This window comes from Agelaius phoeniceus, chromosome 1 (genome assembly GCF_051311805.1).
Source record: "Agelaius phoeniceus isolate bAgePho1 chromosome 1, bAgePho1.hap1, whole genome shotgun sequence".
In the NCBI taxonomy this organism is placed as follows: Eukaryota; Metazoa; Chordata; class Aves; order Passeriformes; family Icteridae; genus Agelaius; species Agelaius phoeniceus.
This window is the reverse complement of record NC_135265.1, coordinates 17,321,190-17,341,561: the sequence shown is the minus strand read 5'-3', so window position 1 is coordinate 17,341,561 and position 20,372 is coordinate 17,321,190. Positions and strand designations below refer to the sequence as shown.

General features: G+C 40.0%; 1 protein-coding gene across 1 annotated transcript in view; it reads left to right on the top strand.

Annotated features, from left to right (window-relative positions):
- The first annotated feature begins 4,188 nt into the window (after positions 1 to 4,188).
- MYO3A (myosin IIIA) overlaps positions 4,189 to 20,372 on the top strand; it is a 118,440-nt gene continuing 102,256 nt past the window's right edge. The window contains exons 1-2 of the mRNA XM_077173813.1: positions 4,189 to 4,303; positions 16,311 to 16,493. Coding sequence (XP_077029928.1) covers positions 16,326 to 16,493 — 168 coding nt within the window. The 5' untranslated portion in view covers positions 4,189 to 4,303; positions 16,311 to 16,325. The remainder of the gene's footprint in view (positions 4,304 to 16,310; positions 16,494 to 20,372) is intronic.

Sequence of the window (20,372 nt, the reverse complement as noted above, 5' to 3'; positions counted from 1 at the left end):
TTCTCCACAGGAGATTGTGTCAGGCAAAAACAAGGTAGGAAAACACCCTAATAAAATCCTGAGGCCAAGAGGCTGCAGCAGGAACACCACATTTTCACAGCTGTGAACCAAACTTGTGGGCTATCCAGTCTAGGTTTGGACCTCCAACAGTGAGCAATTTCAGCTCCACCAATGAAAGGTGCATGAAGCACTGTAACAGGTAGAGATGGGATAAGACAACCCCATATGAAATGCCTCATCCTAATTCTTCATTTGGGACTGGCTTGACATCTGGAATAAGAATTTATGGTCTGGTCTTTCCAAATAGTGTGTTTGTGGATTCCTAGTTGTGTAAGGACAGGTCAAGAAGGTGAAAAGAGCATTAGCTATTATAAATTATTCTATATCTTTATTATATATAATATATATATAATATTAAATATAGAGCTGAGATGAAGAGAATAATACTATGGTCACAGAGTCAAGAATAGGCTGTGCTTCAGACTGTCTGCGAGTGAGGCCAGATCATATCTTAAAACCAGCTCTTCTTCTCAGTACTATCTTTGTAATGGGGGGTGAAACAGCCCTACCTCTACTCCCAGCAACACACTCTCAGCCCCACTCTCTCACCCCTTGAGACACTGTGCTATGGTGTGGAAACCAGCTCAAAGTCCAGTTCACATAGGACTCTGTAAGGGAAAACCCATCACCTGATGGGTTTGGTGCATGATGCTCATAATTTAGGGTGGATTGAAATTAAATTTAACTTTGCATGATCCATTCCTCTGAGACTTTTCAGCATTAGCAGTTGCAAAGGCTGCTGATCTTGAGGAACAGAGTTTAGGCCACTCAACCTGTGCCTTACAGCACTTTCATAAAGACCATTTTCACTTTCAGGACTGAAAACTTCCATAGGGTTAGATCCATTACAGCTCCTTTTCAGGTTTCCTTAACAATCCCTTTTAAAAAGACATTTTAAAAGGCAGACTGAAGATCTAACTCTGGCACTGGAAGGCAGCTAGACACAGAAACTGCTGGACCATTATACTAATTGCAACTTAAATGTTTTAAACAACAGCCAGATAAGTTTACCTCAGCTTTGCAAAGGTGTATTATTTAACAAACACACAGAGTACAGTCTTCTTTCCTATCTAGAAAATGTGAAGGAGAAAAATTTTTACTTGATTTTTACTGACTGTTGGCTTTGAGGCTTTGAATATTGGCTATTTCATTTAGTTTAGATCTTGTTTATTGAAACCTTCAGAGCTAATTTGGACAACTTACACTGCCATGTTGTTGTGACTTATAATTCATATTGAATCATGTCAGATACCATCTGAGGTATAAGTGTACAGCAGCAAAATCAATACTACCTAATGTTACATAAACTTTCTATAAAATGCATTCTGTGATTTTAATGCAAACCATGACAGAGTACAGATAAGGTATATTTAAAAACTAAGCTTCTAGTCAGAAAAACACTAGAGGTTATTAAGTTTATCTTGATTATCTTATGAGTGTTTTTGACAGAATATATTATCAGGTATCTTCCTAAATGTGAACCCCTGCTACCTATAACAACTTACATGAAACACCAAAGCCAGTCACTCTAGATATCTTCAATTAGCCCTAAGAATCTATAAAATCAGTCCATCACCATTTGACAGACTTGAATCTGGCTACATGTAGGTTTCAAAATCTTAAGAGATTAAAAACCATTCAAAACCAGGCATGTTTTTAATACAAGTCTGTATCACTCTGTCTCCTAAAGAATTTCATTCCTGAAAATAGCTGGGAAGCAGAATTATTTTCTGATACAGTTTGCAGCTAATGGCAGAAATTGAGGGAGTTACAAATAATGGAGAGAGATGATCGTAGATAGAGCAACTGGAAGATTTAGCACACCAGCTGCCATAATCAATATGCAATTATTACTTTCAGGAACACAGAATCATTGAGGCTTTAACAGCTTTTCATTGTTTTAATTTCTTTGCCTTGATTTGAAGTTAATCTGAAGTAGACAATATACTGGTACCTTCTGTATTTTATTTCCGTGTTTTAAGTGACCCTCAGTGTTTCAAAATCCATGTTTTTATTTCAAAAAGTGCTTGTCACCTACAAAATCCTAATGACAATTTGCTTCTAAAAACCATCACCACAGAAATGTTGGAAGTACTCTGGGAGAGCAGAGGACCTTAGGTTCTGCTCCTGCTACCAGATGAGATTACAAGGCTGTCTCATCATTCAGGAGAGCACTGGGACACAAATGTGGTAACAAAGACAGATAAGTTTAAACGGATGGCACACAGCTTCCCTCCTCTTCCTTTAATTTTTTTTAATCTGTTTTTTTTTAAAAAGTAAATATGTTTTTTTTTTCAAATGTGTTTACAATCAACCAGAAAAGGAGAGGCAGCTGGGAAGACAACAAACTGCAGAGCAGAAAGCAGAACTCAGTGTGTCTGTGTCTGTGTGCCACTGACATAACCAGGCACAGAACCCTTCCAAATGTAATCCTGTTTGTGTCACTGTTTGCTATACTCTCTAACTGGATTAAAAAGAAAAAGAAGACAAATCCAAATCCTCCAAGGGCTATCTTTGGAACATCTTCAGGGATTAATGACAGGCTCACAAATAGAAAATTGTTTATAAAACTCATTTGTGGAGTGCCTCCAGATTAGGAGGCTGAGGAACTCAAAATAGTATGGGTAGAATAATGGAGAAAAACTCCAGAACAAGCTTTCCAGGTTATTCTCAGATTATGTTGTCAATCTCTTTTTGTGTCTATCTCTTCTTTTGCTTGAAAGAAAAAGAATTTTCTAGGTTTTATTTATTTTTTTGTAACTGTTTGGGATTAATAAAGCACGTATTTCCGAAGTGTGTGAAGTCTGGCAATGTGATTGTTACCTCTGGCTCCAAGGGAAGGAATAGACTGACAGCAAGCTACTGATATGTCTAAAACAGGGGAAAAAATGTGAAAAAACAAAGAATGTTGGGCAAATTCTGTTTATCCATTGGAAGTATTCTGGACATTATGTGATATTTCAAACTTCAATTTGTCCAAGAATAGTATTTTGAGTCTGAAATTTGAAAACCTCACAAGGAATTTCCATTCAAAATCAAGGTAGTTGCTTTTAAAAATGTTATTTAAAAGAAGGTACAGCCAAGTAAAGCCCACAAAATTGCTTAGGTTACCATTCTTTTCCATCTTGTTGCTGAATACCTAAATTATATTTTATAGTTCCTTACATATTATGAGGATTAGTAGTATAATTTTTCCAAATAGTAACCTCAACATCCATCTTAAGGATGTTGAGGTTACCATTTGGAAAAATTAAGATTAAGGATTAAGGATCTGGTGCCCTGTGACTCTTGCCAGGACTATTGGAACTGGTACAGTCTTGAGAGAAGTTTGTGTTAGATAAACCATAATGTCTTTAGTACCTGTACAGAAATGTATATGCTCTGGCTATCAAACAAGGAAAATTGTCTTTCCATCTCATTTGTACTAAATGAAATCTATCATTGCTGGCTAACACTTCCATTTGTGCACTGTGACCCTTTCAGAGGCAAAAGAAAAAACACACTTGTTCAACACTGAGTATTCTGTTATCACCTGATATGAAAAGAACTCTATTTGCTCCATTAAAATATGGTTAAATAGCAGGACCTGGAATGCAATGAATTGAAGAGACTGAATGCTAGATGCTAATTAGATGCACATATAAAAAATCAATTTAACTGCTTCAGTTATCAATACCCCAATGCTGCTTATACTTCACTAGTTCACAGTCCTATTTATATACCAAAGTACACTTGTGTTTAGTAGTGCCAATAGTGGTATTTGTTTAATAGGTATTTTACTTAATGTCAGACTGCTGATTACCTAAACTTTCAAGGGCTGGGAAGAATGATAACTGTGAAGAAATGCACATAACACCTCATAAGACAGGCACTGCTACTCCAGGATACAAGTGAGACCCTCCATACAACTGATTCAAAAAATGTTGCAAAAAACTATAAAGTACCAAACCTGAAATATCTAAGCAGTTAGTTTGGGAACTGCTGTATTAACAAGATGACCCATGTGACTAATAACACCATGTGACTGGTGTTATTTATTGCTTTTTTAGATTTTTAATCCCACAATTTTTAAGACAGCTTGATAACTGAGGGATATGTTGTGCACACTAGGAAATGGCAGTACTACAACCCCAGATCTTTACCTGCACATTTTCAAGACTGGCACTTTCTATTCCTCCAGGTATGCAGAAAGCAGCAATCCTCAGATGTCCCAACAGCTTCTTACTGGTTGACATCACTGCACGTAAGCAAAATCCTTTAATGTTATTTCAGTGATCAGTGTGTTCCAAGAAAAGGATAAGGGTACTAAGTAAGTAAAGGCCAGGACACATTTTACAGCATGGTTCTCTGCAGTTACCACTCAGTCTCTGAGCTTCTCTACTGCAATTTTTTAGAACTGCAAAAGGTTTTATATCTCAAATTTTCAAATGCATCTGTTCCCAGTATTTTGTTTGAAAAAATTAAGAGTACTTTTAAAAAACGAATTTGAGACACGAGTTCAAACTAACTCAGGACTTTCTTAGATGAAAAGCAACACCTGCAAAACCCTAAAACTTTGCTACCTCCACCCCAGTGAAATAGAAACAGCTGTGAAATTTCAACACAATACCTTGCACATTTTACTTGTAACATTTTTTTCCCTAGTGGGTATGAATCAATAAGCATGAGTTAGGCTATCACCATTCAAAGGTAACACTTCTGTGCTAGATGTGCAGCTCCTGGGTCTAATGACAGGGACCTACAGAGGCACATTTTAATGAAGAACTGTCATCTTCTGAAACCACTCTTACTTTCTGGCAATTTCTGTACTTATGGGCTTGTGGAGACAGTTTTGGAGTGGGAAATTCCAAAATTCTTTTGATTGCAGATTTAATTGGATTCATTAGTAACCACTGAGCTTTTAAATTATTTTCCTGTTTGTCAAATGTTCTGTATTATATGTGCAGTTAAAAAAAAGTCTGAAAAGCACATTCTGTTAATTTGAAGGAATACAAACATTTCTCCTTTAGGAACTAAGTTAGGTCATGGGACATGAAAAAACTGTTGAATAGTCACAGCTTTTCATCTGCAATGATCTGGGCTGGATGTTAAAGGTTTTGTATCCTATTAACAATCTCCTGAGCTAACCAGCCCCTTAAATGTGATTACAAGGATCACACATCTAAGACCTTCAAAAGGGGTTATGGAGCTCTTTTGATCAACTAAAGAAAATATCTGGCAAAGCTCAGGGTTGCTTTAGAGAAAACTATGCATTCAAATAAATAACTTATGCTTTTAGACATCCTTGATAATTCATTATGGTAGATGGCATTTATGATCAAAAGAATACTGAGCTAGATGTAGACAAACCCTGTGGTGGTTTTCCTAGAGGATATTTACTCAGGTGTTGCAGGAAGTACTGCTTCTCTGTAATAAACACCAAAGGGGAGGAGTTCCTTATATTTGCTACAGGCTGTGCTCAGCTAAGCAGCCAGAGAGGTCAAAAAGCACTTCCCCAGAGAGGTAAGTTCTTTTATTCCTATAGTGGTGGTCTTCTGCTAGTTAAGCATGCTTTTTTATTTTCTTAAGTTATCATTTATATACCTCCTGATCTTTTTGTGTATTGCTTGCTATTTGCATACGTACCTCATTAGCCATCAAAACAACTGCTCTTGAGTAGAATACTATTAAAAGATCAATCATAAGGAGAAAAAGAGATAAAAAGCAGGAACATATGTCTTAGGTCCCACAAACTCTCTATGGCTGAACTCTGCCCAGGATTTGGAGCCTGGCAGTCAAGGACCTCCTTTTGTAGGGAGGGTCCACTGTGTCCTGCCTATCTGCATCCTGACTTGATTTGGGTGTAGCATGATTTTTCACAATATATAAAATATTAAGTAAATTACAGCCTTAATTTGGTGCCTTAATCACAAGGGCATCTTTCCCATCCCCCCACACCTTTTTGTTATTAGAAGCTTCTAAGAGTGCAGAAGTCTGAATGTATCTGGAGTAAAAGAGGTCTATTATACTTATGTATGTTTCAGGTCCATTACTTTTTAATAATGAAGAGTAAGATATTCGAAAAGCAACTGCCTAATGTGATCTAATGATGAAGATGCTTTGAATGCTTTGAAAGGTTGTCTGTTCATACTGCTTTCATATTTGTCACATATTCATTTAAAAACAGTTTTCAGACTTGCACCCACAATGCTTCTAATGAAGGTAAAAACCATGTTGAAAGGCAAGGATAAAGTCTGAAACTAATCTTATCAGAATCTGTTAAAAAGAGAGTGTAGTATAGATGCTGTCTTGTGGCATCAAGCAAACTTAACTTCATAGCAGGTACAGCTGATGATGATCACACTTCATTTATCTTTTAATATATATATATCTGGATATTGTCAATACATAATATTTGTCCTTAATTTTTTCAAATTTATTTTGGGGCAGAGAAAGCATATACCCATATTTACTCTTGAACCTTGAAATCTCATCTGAAAGGTATTCTAGATAACAGCAAAGCAGTAATTTTTTGGGAAAATGAGGGGCAACAGCCAAGGCAGGTTGAGATGGAAAAAGAACATGAAGGAGTGAAAATAAAGGCAAAGGAGGAATGTGGCTGGGCTGCATAACACTGACTGTCATGTAATCATTTCATGACTAAATTTTCCAGCACCATCAGTTTCCATTTGATACACAGATTCCCTAAAGGCATAAATTCCCTGTTTGTTTCAACAGTGCCTAGCTCTATAGGCCTTGGACATTGGTCTTTAAACTTTGACTGGTTTAAACTAGCACCCTTTCTGCAGCAACAGGCTGCCATTACTTATATATTGTTCAGAATTACCTAAATGAAACAGATATGAGTTTTTTGGAGTTTCACAGTTCACCTGAAAAATTAATTAATGCCGAAGACATAAAGCGTTCAATACTTCAAGTGGTTTATCTGAGCCCTATCATGGGGTTTTGCCTTTGAGGTCCCTTTGACAGAGGGAGGGCTCACAGACAATTTTAGGTCTCCAGAGCTAAGGGATGGTAACGTTCATACACAGCGAGAATTAGATGAGGTGGGCAGCAGTGGCTTTAGGGCAGCAAGGAACATATCAGCTAATCACTGATGTTACTGTCTTTTCTGGTTCCTATGATTGTGTCTAAACACTTCTCAGCTCCTTGTTCCAGGTCTTGGATGCATGCAAGCTCTTTCTAGAAGAGCTATCAGTACCCATCACTCCTTTTTGCACCTGAATTTCCACTGAAAGGCTTGTAGCCTTTTTCTGATGGCACACTCTGGCCAAGCTTCTGCATGATCAGAGGATTAGACTGTCATGCTTCTGCATATGACTTGCCATCCACTAGACATGCAGCCAAAAGGGTGCCATCCACTAGACATGCAGCCAAAAGGCACTGGGGTGCCAGGCACTCCCAAGCACAACTGAAAGCAATGTGAGCTTTGCTCAGGGAGGGGGAGCTACCTGGTGTCTACTGTCCTTTTAAAAAAGATGTAAAACATAGCTCTGAAGCAGTTCCCCTTGTATCAGACCTGTCTGAAAACAAAACACAGGTTCGAATATTATCAGAAAAATGAAAGGAGACAAACTCAACTCAACAGACATAGTCTCTGATGGAGGTACCTGGTCCCTAGTGCAGACAAAGTTTTGCTGCTTCTTTGCAGTTCATTTTTTAGGGATGTTGCAAAGAAAGCCTAACCAGCATAATTAAAGCCTGGTTCATATACTATATAGCCACCGTACTTCTAAAATTTATCTACGTCCAACTTTTGAGTACTCTGTCTTCCAAATTCACCCTGCAATTACATTATTGCACTTATGTTGTGCTGTTGCGGTGCGGTCACCTCTCTGCACCAGGCATTAACGCGAGCTCGGGGCGTGCACCAGATGGGAATTATTTTTAGAGGGCCAGGTAGGTCCATTAGGTTTCCTCAGGGCAGCGCAGCCAGGGGCAGCCCCAAGGGCAGGAGCACAGCTCTCCCGTGCCAGGCCAGCAGCCTCGCCGGGGCTCGGCGGCCGCCCGGCTCCGTGTAATCCCCGCGGGGCGGATCAGGGCGCGGGGCTGTGGCCCGGCTCTGGAGGCGGCCGGCCCGGGATGCCCAGCGGCCCCGCCGGGAGGGAGCCTGGGCCGCCCCGGCGCCCCCGCCGCGCCCTGCCCGGGGCGGGCCGAGCCCTGCCGGCTTTGCCGGCGCCTGCGGGGGATTAGCGGGGCAAAGCGCTCAGCCGCCGCTGACCCCGAGGCGGGACCGCAGCCGGGCCGGGGCCGTCCGCAGGAGGAGGAGGAGGAGGGCGAAGCCGAGGCACGGTGGCCGGAGGTGGCGCGGCCCCTGCCCCCTCGGCGGGGCTGGCTCTGCGGGGACCGGAGGTTTCGCTGCGGGTAATCCCCGGCCGGGAGCGGCGGGCAAGGCACCGGGGCGAGCCCCGGCGCCGGTCCCTGAGGGGGGCTCTCCGCGGAGCTGCGCTGCCCGGCGGCCACGCCTCGCCGAGGGGCTTCGGGGCGGCCCCCGCGGGATGGTGGCCCGGCCCCCGAGGGGTGGCGCGGGCCGGGCCGGGCCGGGGCCTCCCGCCGCAGCCCCGGAGCTGACGGGAGCGGCGGGACAGGCGGGGGGTGCGCGGAGCCGGGAGCTCCAGGCACCGGGGCATGTGCGGGTGGTCTCTTGCGGTCTCTCGTTCAGATTAATTCTGCTTGTTTACACTTTTTCTTTTTTTCCTCCCCCTTTTTTTTCCCCTCCCCTCTGTTTTTTTGGGGTTTGCTTTGGTTTTTTTGGTGTTTTCGTTTTGGTTTTTTTCCGCTTGTGAGTGAGTTTCTGGATAAGAGAGGCGTGCGGAGCGGCCGGGAGGGATGCCCGCCCTGCCCGCGGTGAGGCAGCCGGGCGCTCCGGGGCGGGCACAGCGCTGCCCGCCCGGGGGACACGCGGGGCTGTGGCGTGACCGTGGCCTCGCAGGACACGTGTGCGGCCCTGCCGTGCCCGCCGTACGCTCGCACCCCGTAACTTCTTCGGCTAATGCTAAGTGCTAGCAAGTTTACTTGTTGTCTCCACTGCCTTCCTTATCTTGCTATCAAGTTACTGTATCGCTTTAATTTCAAGCCCTGACAAAGCCCATTGATACAGCAGCTAAATTAAGTTTGAGTTGCCACTTTTCTGTTGTTAGAAGTTCTGAGAAATGCGGACTGAGTGAGGTCACTCCATATTGGTTTTATAGCTTTACAAGGTTTTACTGTGTTAAAATAGGAAAATTAAGTGATGCTTTAGCTTTGAAAACCAAGTTATTTGCTAATATATTGATCTAGTGTTTAGTCACTGAAAAATTATCCTCATCATTTGCAGTGCCTCTCTTCTAGGAGCCACAAAATTAGCTGGATATAATTTTGTTCATGGATTGCTAATGTCATTTCATTACTTCTGGTGGCACAAAGTCCAAATACAATTTGACAATTCCCCCTACCATTATTAATCTTCTATCATTATTGTAATCCCCTGCAAAAATATTGTCTGTTGGACAATAATTGCCACAAAAATCTTTAGCTATCATTTGTTTTCAAAACATCAAAGCTTTTAAAATTGATGACAGTAGTTAAATTTAGTGGTTTGTTTCCTTGTTCTTTTCATACCCCCTTTCTTTAACTAAAGATTGGCTTTTAAAAAGGTTTGGGTTCTGTACTTGTACCATGTTTAAACCCTGAAGGATTGCAATCTAGTGGGTAGCCCCTATGCATGAGAATAAATTGAATGCTTACAGCCCTCGCTGATTCTTTAAGCTGCTGCTTCAAAATCCCCTCCTCCAATGGAGTTACCTTAGGTTGTGGGGCATGGCAGGGAATGGATGGAAACCAAGGTGGAACCTAGCACTGAAGTAGATCCCTTGCGTCTGAGAACATTCAGAGAGCAAAGGGCTGGAGCCTCCTGTGAGCAGGGCTGGCCAGTTCAGTCTTCAGCAAGTCAAAATGTCAAGATCAGCTGAATAATAATCCACAGATGAAATGTCAGTGTGGACACCCAATATGCATTTATCAATACCAGGAGATCAGGTACTGATACCACACAGCCCTGCTTCTCTACTGCGTGTAGAAGTTTTACAAAGGTCAAGGAGTCCAGAGGCATCAAATGTCTCTCAAAGCTGTCTTGCTTTGTTGGGAAAGTTGTCACTGGATAACAGTCACTGAAGAAAAAAAGTGTTTTTAGAAGAAGCAGTTACCCAGCCTTTCAGAGAGTAAACATTTAAAAGTGGCCTTAAAACCAGATCAATTTCTTCCATGAACAGCCCTAAGATTGATGTATGTACTTTGAATCGTGCTCAGGAGAGATATATTGCCTAAATTGATCACCACTCCTTGACTCCAAATGCTTTACATAACCATTTATTCCTGAATTTACATTAATTTAGGGATTGGTTGCTGGATTCAAAGTTTGCTTGGCAGTGTCATTACATGGTGCTTGCCTTGTTTGTGCATCATCAGACAATGTCCAAGTTGCCTGACAGCTTTCAGGTGGAGATATGGCTGGCTTGCAGTTTTCCTGTCTGTAGTAGGGAGCTGATACTCATCTTGTCAGATGTCAGACTAAAACTCTTTATTTCCAGCATTTAAGTAGATAGAATTAATTTACCTTAACATGTCTGCATCTGAAGCAGTGTAACAGGGCTCCTGTTGTAGGCAATGGAAACTTAGCCAGTAGAATCAACAGTGTCTGGAGACTGAGCTGTCTTATGCAGATAAATGCTAACCAGATGAGGTGAATCAGATTTTTATTTCTTTGTAATGGAATTATAGCATCTAACTTAGGTTCCTATAGGTGCATTCTGCACATCAGCTTAGGTGAAGCCTCCCTAAATTGATGTCTTGTGTCTTTCTTACTGGTGTAAGCACACAACAGCAAAAGACATGGACTCACTGTTAGAGAAGGTTGTTGAGTTTTATTCTTCATCTACCATAGCTGGGACTAAAGAGATCTTTTTTCCCTCTGGAAGGTTTCTTGCAGATTGGAAGGACCACTGAAAGCAATAGGGAATATATAGAGTAGAAACTAGTAAACAAATTGATGTGAAGTTGAAGAGGATAATTTGTCTAGACATATGGAAAGTGCAAAAATTATGTAATTATGCAAATCTGTTGTTTTAAAGTGAAATTACAATGCTAAGTGCATTCAGCTTTTGACAAATGAAGTAAAACCAAAACAAAACAAAAAAACAGCCTGCAAACCTGCAAACGTGTGTCTTTAACTAATGGCCAAACTAGATAATCTGCTCACACCAAGCTTAGATTTGAGTACAGTTCCCATTCAGATATAGGTTGCATCACTGTTGAAATCAGAGGCCAAATATTCCCCCAGAGTTGAATGGGAGTTATATTTGAATTTCCAGAGCAAAACTTACTCTTTGAATGATGGCTAAGATAATATGCTGTATAAATCAGTCATTATATCTCTAGCTGAGAATCTAAGCTGCAGTTCATGCTCTTAGTTGAATAATCAAATTATTTATCCAGAAATTGCTAGGTGCTAGTACAATGAAGGGCACATTGTAGCCTCATGCTTTTTGGCTTGTTGTGAGAATTCCGTGTGGCAGCCTTTAACTTTCTTATTAAGTACTTGTCAGTGTGGCATAACTTATGAAATAAGAAGAAATGTGGTTTGGGATTTGATTGTGCCATTACATTAAGTATTTGAAGGCCCCACTGTGCCTTTTGATCAGTGCCAGACCAAAGAACTTCCAAATCAGATATTGAATAAAGCAATAAATAGGGTGAAAAAGTGAGGTGAGATGGAATTTTTTATTTGATATAACAAGCTGTCTATTTTTGTTTGTTTTGTTTTTGTTGGGGTGATTACTTTTTCTGGCATCCATTAGGCAAGAGGTTGAAGTTTCACAATCTGCAGGAATGCACTGTGTCACTTTCAGAGAGGTAACAGACCTGATGTGCCATGTGTGCCATGTGTGGCACCTGGCATCTGCCAGTTGTGACATACAGGAAGATGTCTGGCACATTTCAGGGTAGGATGTGTGCAGGAACTGTCTGGTTAAACATAAGGAATATTTACAATGTGAAGGAAAGAGGAATGGGGACATATAAACCAGAAGACAACCTCAGTAGGTGTTTTTTGAACTGAACCAATGAGCTCCTGGTCCTAGTTTTCAAGACCAGAAAGTTGTGGTAGCCAGGAGACAAGATGCTGATGGGAACCTAAAGGCTGCATTTGTTGTAGTTAAATGTAAATAGATGTCTGCTTTCCTAATCCTGTAGGCTCCTGTGTGGAGGAAGATGAGTGACATGAGGCAAGGAGCTCTCATTTTATTAACTCTTTATGGAAGAAATGGATGTTTTCATCCAAGTGAGATGAAGGTCTATTCAGAAACTGTTGGGGGGGAAAGTTTTTTAGAAAGTTGCACAGTTAGGTGGTATGAAACAGTGGTGAAAATATTGGATTAACATAAAATACTCTATGTGAAATTCAGGCTCCATTGTGCTTTCACCCCAGCTGGCAGAAGCAAAACCAATTGCTTATTCCTGTGCGACTGTGTTGTCTCTAGTGCTCTGTGGCCTTGACTAAAAAGCCCTCCACAGGCCAATTGGTTTGTGTCTGAAGCTTTGGGTGTGATATATGTATTTCACTGAGTTGTCTTGGCAGCAATGAGATAGTCCAGAGGCAATATACTATGTTCTTTAGCAGGCTTCCCCTTCCCTCTCCAAACTGACTAGATACTGAAAATGATGGAGAATGCAGTGGTCTGTCAGCACAGCTGCTGAACATCTCTGCATATCAGGGCTATCTCTAATATTTGGCCTGAAATCTGCTCCATAGGGTACATATGTTTGATGTGAAGCAAAAAGTCACTTAGGAATGGCGCAAATAAATTCTCACCCAGTTTGTTATAACTGGCACCAGATCCCCCTCTCAGATAAAAAAACCACCAACCAACAAACAGAAAAAAAACCCCAAACCTTGTTTTATTGGAACTCCAAATCTATTTTTTCCTTGCCCTGAGCATCCTGAATTTATTTGCTGTGTCAGTCTGTTTGGCTCTCTCAAACTTACAGGACAATGTGCTCTGTGATTTAAACTTTGTTTCATGAACTCATTAGGAGCTATAACTAACATGACAAAGAGGGGCTCAATCCCCTTTTCCCTAGGTTAGTCTATCACGTAAATTCATTTATGCACCATTCAAGCCATCAGGTTTTGTAATTTATAACCTATAACTCTTAATTTGTACGCCTCCAAGCAAAACCAAAAAAGTAAAACCTAGCTGGGGGTAAGAGACTGCTTATCCCTTTTCCTCTGTCACGTACAAGTGTTCCCTTTATCACACCAAGTAGCAGGAAGGCCTCAGCAGTCCAGCTCCTCTTGGATTTGCTTCTAAAACTTTTTGGGTAGGCTGATATTTTATACCTTCCAGCTTGAAAATTAGGCCTATACCATTTTTTATAAGTGAGCAGATTCTGGGGAAACTCCAACAGGAAAGATGACAAGAGACAGAGATTTGCCAGTGATAATGGTGCATAATGCTTGTAATGGCTCTTGAGTTCTTTCAGACCACCTGTCTGCCTGCTTGGTGCTCTTGCTTTGACTTACTGGTGCTGTGCCAGCATTCATCAGGCCTCCCCAGCAGGTTAGCTAAATCTGAGCAGAAGCTGAGTGAACTGTCACACTGAACGCTCCAGAAGTATTTTAAAAAGTTCTTTTTTTCCTAGCGGTTCAAGGGTACATTCCCAGCTTAGAGGTTTGGATCAAGTTATAAGTTGTGGTGTGTTTTAAGTAAATTTTTAATGGTGAAGGGTATGATAAATTATCCAGTTGGTTGGGCATCTAGACATATTCCAGGAGCAGTCCAATTTATTGCTGAAATATGAAGTTAAATCATTATCAGCTTTGACAACTTCACTGAGATGTAATAAAACATTATCCATCATCCAGAATAGAACACTTGAAATCATTTTATTTAATATATTTTTTTAATAATAAAAGTGAAAAATAAACAATTTGTCTGCAAAGACTTGTTCTTAAACTTGGTGAAAATGAAGAAACATGGTATTCATTATAATTTATCCACGTTATTATTTTGAAGCTGTAAATCAAAAGAAAGAACTAGGGTGAATAAGTTTTCTGGAATAGCACTCTTAAATTATTGAACTAAATATGACAGCTACTGAATGCATATTTTTTAAGTATGTGGTGACTTTTCTTAAGACTAGATGATGTGGAACTGTTGTGATTTTCAGAAGAAAACAAAAGCACATGGCAATTTCTCTAGCACTTTTTCTCTGGTAGCCAAATAGCACCTGCAGGATCACGTTTCCTTAGCCCTTTAACAGTTCTCATTGTACCAGTCTCAGCAGACAAATAAGCAATTGATACTGGGAGTCAATGAATTTCAGCTTCATTCTATCAGTGTATAGGGAGTTAATGGAGCCTGGGAGGCTGTCTGAAGCACCAGGTTGGAATGTTACTTCTTGGAGTGTTCTGCTTAGTTTAAAATATCCCTGCGGCAGGGTGGTCTTTTGCTAATTTGAAGATTCAAGGTATCAGAGTTCCCAGCTTGGCTCTGGCACAGTCTAAATATGTGAAGCTGTTCTTTGAGTTCCTGTGTCAGAAGTGCTCATCTTCGAAAGGGAGGAAATAAATCTTCCTTTCTTCAGTGCTGCATATCTCCTACCACCTGGGTCAGAGGCTCCTGTGTTTTCTTGTAATGTGAGACACAGCAGGCTCTAGATTTCAATGGAAAATTACATATTCTGTAGAAAATAGCCTGTATGTAGACAGGCTTCAATATGGTTTGGATGCCTCAGTTCTTATGAAGGCAACCATTGATACTTTTTTACTTTTTTCCTCTTATAAAAAAAAAATCACTAGTCACAGGTTTAGTAGTATCCAGTAAGATCTTAAACAAACAGCCTCAATTTAAAATACTAAAGCTTAGAATGAGAAATTTTGAAATGCCATCATTATTGAAACCCTCAAAGCAAGGGTTTGAGATTATGAATCTTCATCCCTTTATCATCCCAAATTTAGTTATTGTTTTGTATAGTCCCCTAATTACAGCAGAGTGCAGAAGCTAATTACAAAGCATTTATGCATGAAGTGATTAAAAAATGCCAACAGAATTATAGTATTTGAGCACTACTTTAAAGGCAAAGAAAAAGAAAGTTTTGACTCAATTGTGTTCTTTTTTGGGGGCTTGACCTGAATGTGGTGAAGCTCCCAAAGCATGGATAAAGACTAGGCATAAGGTCATGCCTTAGGAAGAGACTACAATCAGTGTCCTGAGTAGAGTCTGTGAACCCCAGGGGACGGGAGAAAGAAGCAAATTTTGAATCTGGAATGGAAAACTGAGAATATACTTTTTACAGCTGTATGACTCTGGATCTTGATCTTTACTTTGACCTTAACCTGGAACAGTGTTAAGGGGGATTTCATTGTATCAGGTAAAATGGGTCATTTCATTCCCACAGTATTTGGAATCTGGCTGTATTTGGTACTGGCTGCAGTACCAAGTACACCACAGTCTGCTGCATGTTTCCTGGTGAATTGTATCTGTCATGGACCAGGGTGTTGGTGCAACCTGGTCAGTGATGGATACAATTCAGTCATTGTAAAAGGTGTTTCCTTTGCAGTATGTAAACCAGCTGTTAAAGGATGTACATTGGTAAGCATGTTTTCCATGACTGAGAGTGCTTGACTTGTCAGAGGACTATAGCATTGTGAAAAGATCTGTCACTTTGGTCTGCTTGGCCTTTTGAGATCTATATCATAATTCAAATCCTAAGAGTAGGCTTGTAAAAGTGATTGTTCGCTGTAAGAGTTTGAATGAACCTAATGCTACTATTAAAGATGTTTTGTGTGGGTTTCTTTCCACTTCTTGCCTGATTCTTGGTAATGGACCTAAATCCTTTGGAATTTTATGAACTTGACTCTCATTCCCCTGTCCCTCCAAAGATCTGGGAGTTACAAATATATTCATTGAAGTGCATGGAAAACTGGCTTCACTCAAACTTGATTTTGGTTCAAATTATCATTTGAATTTCCCTTCATTTGATATCATGTTGACTGCACAATATCAAATGAAGGTATGTGCAGTCAATGCAATATCAAATGAAGGGAAATTCAAGTGCAGCAGTTCTTATTCGTTGTGCTGTCTGTGCATGCACACTATATACAAAAACATTTCTAGAGTTTGAGGCTGGAGTGTGTATTTCTCTTCCCATTTCTAGGAAACGAATTGCTATTATCCATTTCTTGAGTGAACACTGATATCTCTTTTTCCTAGGAGCCATCATTTGAGATGCTTCCATTGTCTGGGAAAACAATAATATTTGATAGCTTTCCTGATCCTTCAGATACCTGGGAAATAATTGAGACTATTGGCAAAGGAACTTATGGAAAAGTTTTCAAGGTGTTAAATAAGAAAAATGGCAGCAAAGCAGCAGTCAAAATTTTGGATCCTGTTCATGTAAGTTACTTAAATTACTTGGTTAATTGTGAGTTTATGTAGTCTTTTTTTTTCCTCTTAATCTTTGTAGATAATTTGTATTAGAAGTGACTGTAAAATAAGCTATTTCAGCCTGCTATGTATCAGGCTAGCTATCAATGAATTTTTCTTAGCATAAGTGATCTTGGAAGTGGTTGCTTATGGTAAAAGTCAGAAATACACCTAAACTTAGGTATATTTCTTAGGTGTAGCTAAGGTACTTCGGTGTAATAGGTGTATAACTTAGGTGGAGCTGAGTTACATGCTGTGAGTGATACCTCAAAAATAAAATAGCATATTTTATTGTTACTGTTCATTCTGTGTTTTCAGAATGTGCCAAAATAAGTAGGTCTCTCAGAGGAATCCATCTTTTCAAATGGAAAATGCAAAGGGATTAGCTCTACACACAAAGCACCAGGCAACTGGGAGGTGGAATTATGAAGCTGTAGAGCACAGTTTTGTTTTCAATAACTGACATTTGTTGGGTGGCAGATTAATGCTCAAAGAATAAGGAAGAACACTAGTCTGGTTTGTACAGGCACACCCCACTGACATCAGTGGTGCTGCACGTGGCTTGGGACTTTTCTTAAGACCAAAACATGGGAAAGCAGCTGTTCCTATTTCAGAGGCCCTTTTAATTTCATCTTCTGCACTCCCAGTATGGGTTTGTTAGGTGTGTGCTTCCATGGCATGACCTCTGGGTAGGAATGGGTGAGCATGCTGTGCTGTGGGGACCCTACAGGTCTGGAAGTGCACAGCCACACAGGGCTCTTCCACCTCTGCACATCACACAGTGTCAGATTATGATCCCATAGACGCAAAAGTCTGTGAAATACATTGGTGAAAACATAGTGTCTTCCATTATCTATGCTGTGTTTCTTGCTGATCTGCTTTTTATTTCAGCATGCTTTCAAAGCAACAAAAGGGTGCTCATCTCAATTCAATACCACAACCTCTTCCTAAGTAAACATAACTTGCCAAGTGATAAGCATCTTGATGAGTTCAAATGTATTGGAAACTATTTTTGAATCTATTGCTTTCTGTAAACAAGGTTCTTGTGCTTACAATAAATAGGCATGACTTCCTTGCAGTTGGTGTTCATCTAAATGCCTGTTTGGCAGGAAATGCTTTTGCTTTCCTATGCTTCAGAAGTGTTCAGGAGTGATTCTTAAGTGGCAGCTGGCTATGGCAGGAGTTCCTGAAGAAATCAGTGAAACTTTCAATGTTCTGTACACTTGTGAGGTTGCAGAAAAAGATTAAAGGATGATGATAGGAAGAAAAAAGAAACAGTAAAGCTCATACTAGAGGAAAGTGAAATGGATAACGCAGGAAAAAGGAATAGAATGTAAAGGAGATGGAAGAAATTGGATGGATAAAGATGCAATATAAGAAATTGAAGATGGGCAAATATATAACTGATGAAAACAGGTTCCTTATTTTAATGAAAAAGTGGCAGTAGGGCAGTCAACATCAGTCTTCCAAGACTTGACTCTTAACTAAATGTTTTACCCTTTTTATTCTAAGAACACTATTCTTTGTCCTCTTCTATTTACAGGGTGTCTGGAGTAGCTGCTGTACCTCCATGTAACTGCTAAAATGACAATCCTGTATTGGAAATAAAGTGAAAGCAATAAATGAGTTCTTTTTATTTAAACTGAAAGTATTAATAATGGCTGCAGAGGGAGCCATTGCAATAAAGGAAAAGATACTTTATGTATTTTCTTCTTTATATTTTACAATTCTTTTTCTTTGGAGATTGTTTCAAAATTGTGCCTCTTGAGAGGTAGATGGGAAACAAAGCAGAAGAAATATGGTTTGGTTTAACCGATGTTTTGAAATTAAACTGGGAACCTACATTATCATGGGTGATACAAGACTGAAATAAGCTTTTAATGTTTAATCCTTTAGAGCACAGACTCTTTTTGCTGGGTAACAGCTCAGCTTTTTAAAACTGAAACAGGAAAGTAAAGGTGTTGAAATGAAGATGGGACTGAGAAGGCTTAGTCTTGTCCTCAGGACTATAAGTAAATGCCATTGTACTTTAGAACTCTTAGCCGAATTATCCTATATATAGGATGAAAATTTTCAGTCTGCCATTTCTAATACAGTTTTTTTAATGAAAGTAAATATGCTAAATTTAACTAAATATTTCAAGTTTTTTCCTTTATAAAATACCGAGGAATATTTTTCTTTCTGGTAGGCACAGAATGAATATTCTATCATTTAATTTCTCCTTATAATTGTAAAAATCTCATAAAATCTGAGTACCCCTCAGGAGACAGAAACCTCTATGAATTCACAGTAGGATAGTGGGCTAATTCTCTTCCAGTTTCCTCAAGGCAGTCAAAACTATTGTATGCTTTGTTTTTAATTTTTGGCTTTTGACTGTGTTTTTTTTTTCTTTCTTTTGTTTTTGCCAGATGTGTTTTCTGTCTTCATCACTGCTTCTTTCTCTTTCCATTCTCTGCCACCTTCAGTACTTTGGTTCTTTCTGCCTTCCTTGTATTTTTTTTTCTGTATTCTGTGTTGTGCTGGGGAAAATTACCTTAAAGTGAATTTCTCCTTTTTTAGAAAGAGGAAAATTCCTGCTGTTTTTCAATTGTTCCAATAACAAGACCTCTAAAATCCTTCCTTGTGAGAAGACTTATCCTGATAATCTTAATATGAAAGTTTAATGGCCTGATTCATGAAGATACTGGTGACAGAGGAAGTTCTTGGAGAACAGTCAAGCTGGTCTCAAGACAAAAGGTTCCTGTGAGGAACTTGATAGTAGAGACCTGTATAAGAAACAAGTAGGGAAAGTGCTCTTGGGGCAGTTGTGTTGAACAGAATGAGAAGGAGTATCATTCATTGGGAATACAGAACATCCCCTTTCTCTGCCATAGTCACTTCTGTTTGGCTTTGCTGAGACAGGTTTTTGGCACTGAGCAGAGATTTTCACTGATATGAAATCCATTCATATGGATAGTGCAGTTCATAAGGGAGCTTTCTTCTAGAATGGATTTTTCACTTCTTTTTGTGTAGTTGTAAATAGCAAATTGTATTAAAATGTTTTAAGTCTGAAATGAATGTGTTAAACTTTTTTTTTTTTTGAGATCTAAACAATGAGGGGAAAATGGCTGCAGATATTTGCTTTCATCTGTTGTCAAGGGGGATTGAATATTTTGTCAGCATGACTCAAATGCAGTGTAATCATCATCCCTCAATGAGCAATTCCAGTGCACAGATGGGAAAGGTTTACCTGAGTCATCCAATGCCTGCTAAAGCCTGCCAATGCCTGTGTCCATTTTTGACCTGAAGGGATTTGCACAGCTCCCAGTACATCTGTTGGCAAAACTGGTCCTCATATCTCACCTCCAAAAGGATTTCCCTCACTAAGAAACCCAAGGTCTGTAATGAGAGTGTGACAAAAAAAACATGATTATTATAGTTCAGTAGCAGAACCCAGAGAGACCATGGATGTCACCGGCTTCTGTGACAGCAGAAAATGAGAAGAATTCCCAGATAATTCTAGAAAGTGGGATGACAAATGAATCAGATGTGGCTGCAGTCATACTTGTTTGTGCACAAAGAGATAGAGAGGTAGTCCCAGTTGCACCATTTCTAGCTGGGGTTACCATTAAGACTAAAGCAATAACACATCCTTTCCCAAGGCATCTGCATACCTACCTACTTGTGGATTGCTCTGGTTTTGCCTTGACATCACAGAATAGTTAAGGTTGGAAGGGACCAGTGATGGGGTCATATCATCTAACCTCTGGGCAAGCAGGGTCTTGCTAGAGCACATGGCACAGGTTTATATCCGGAGAGTTCTTGAATCTCTCCAGAGAGGGACACTCCTCAGCCTCTCTGGGCAACCTG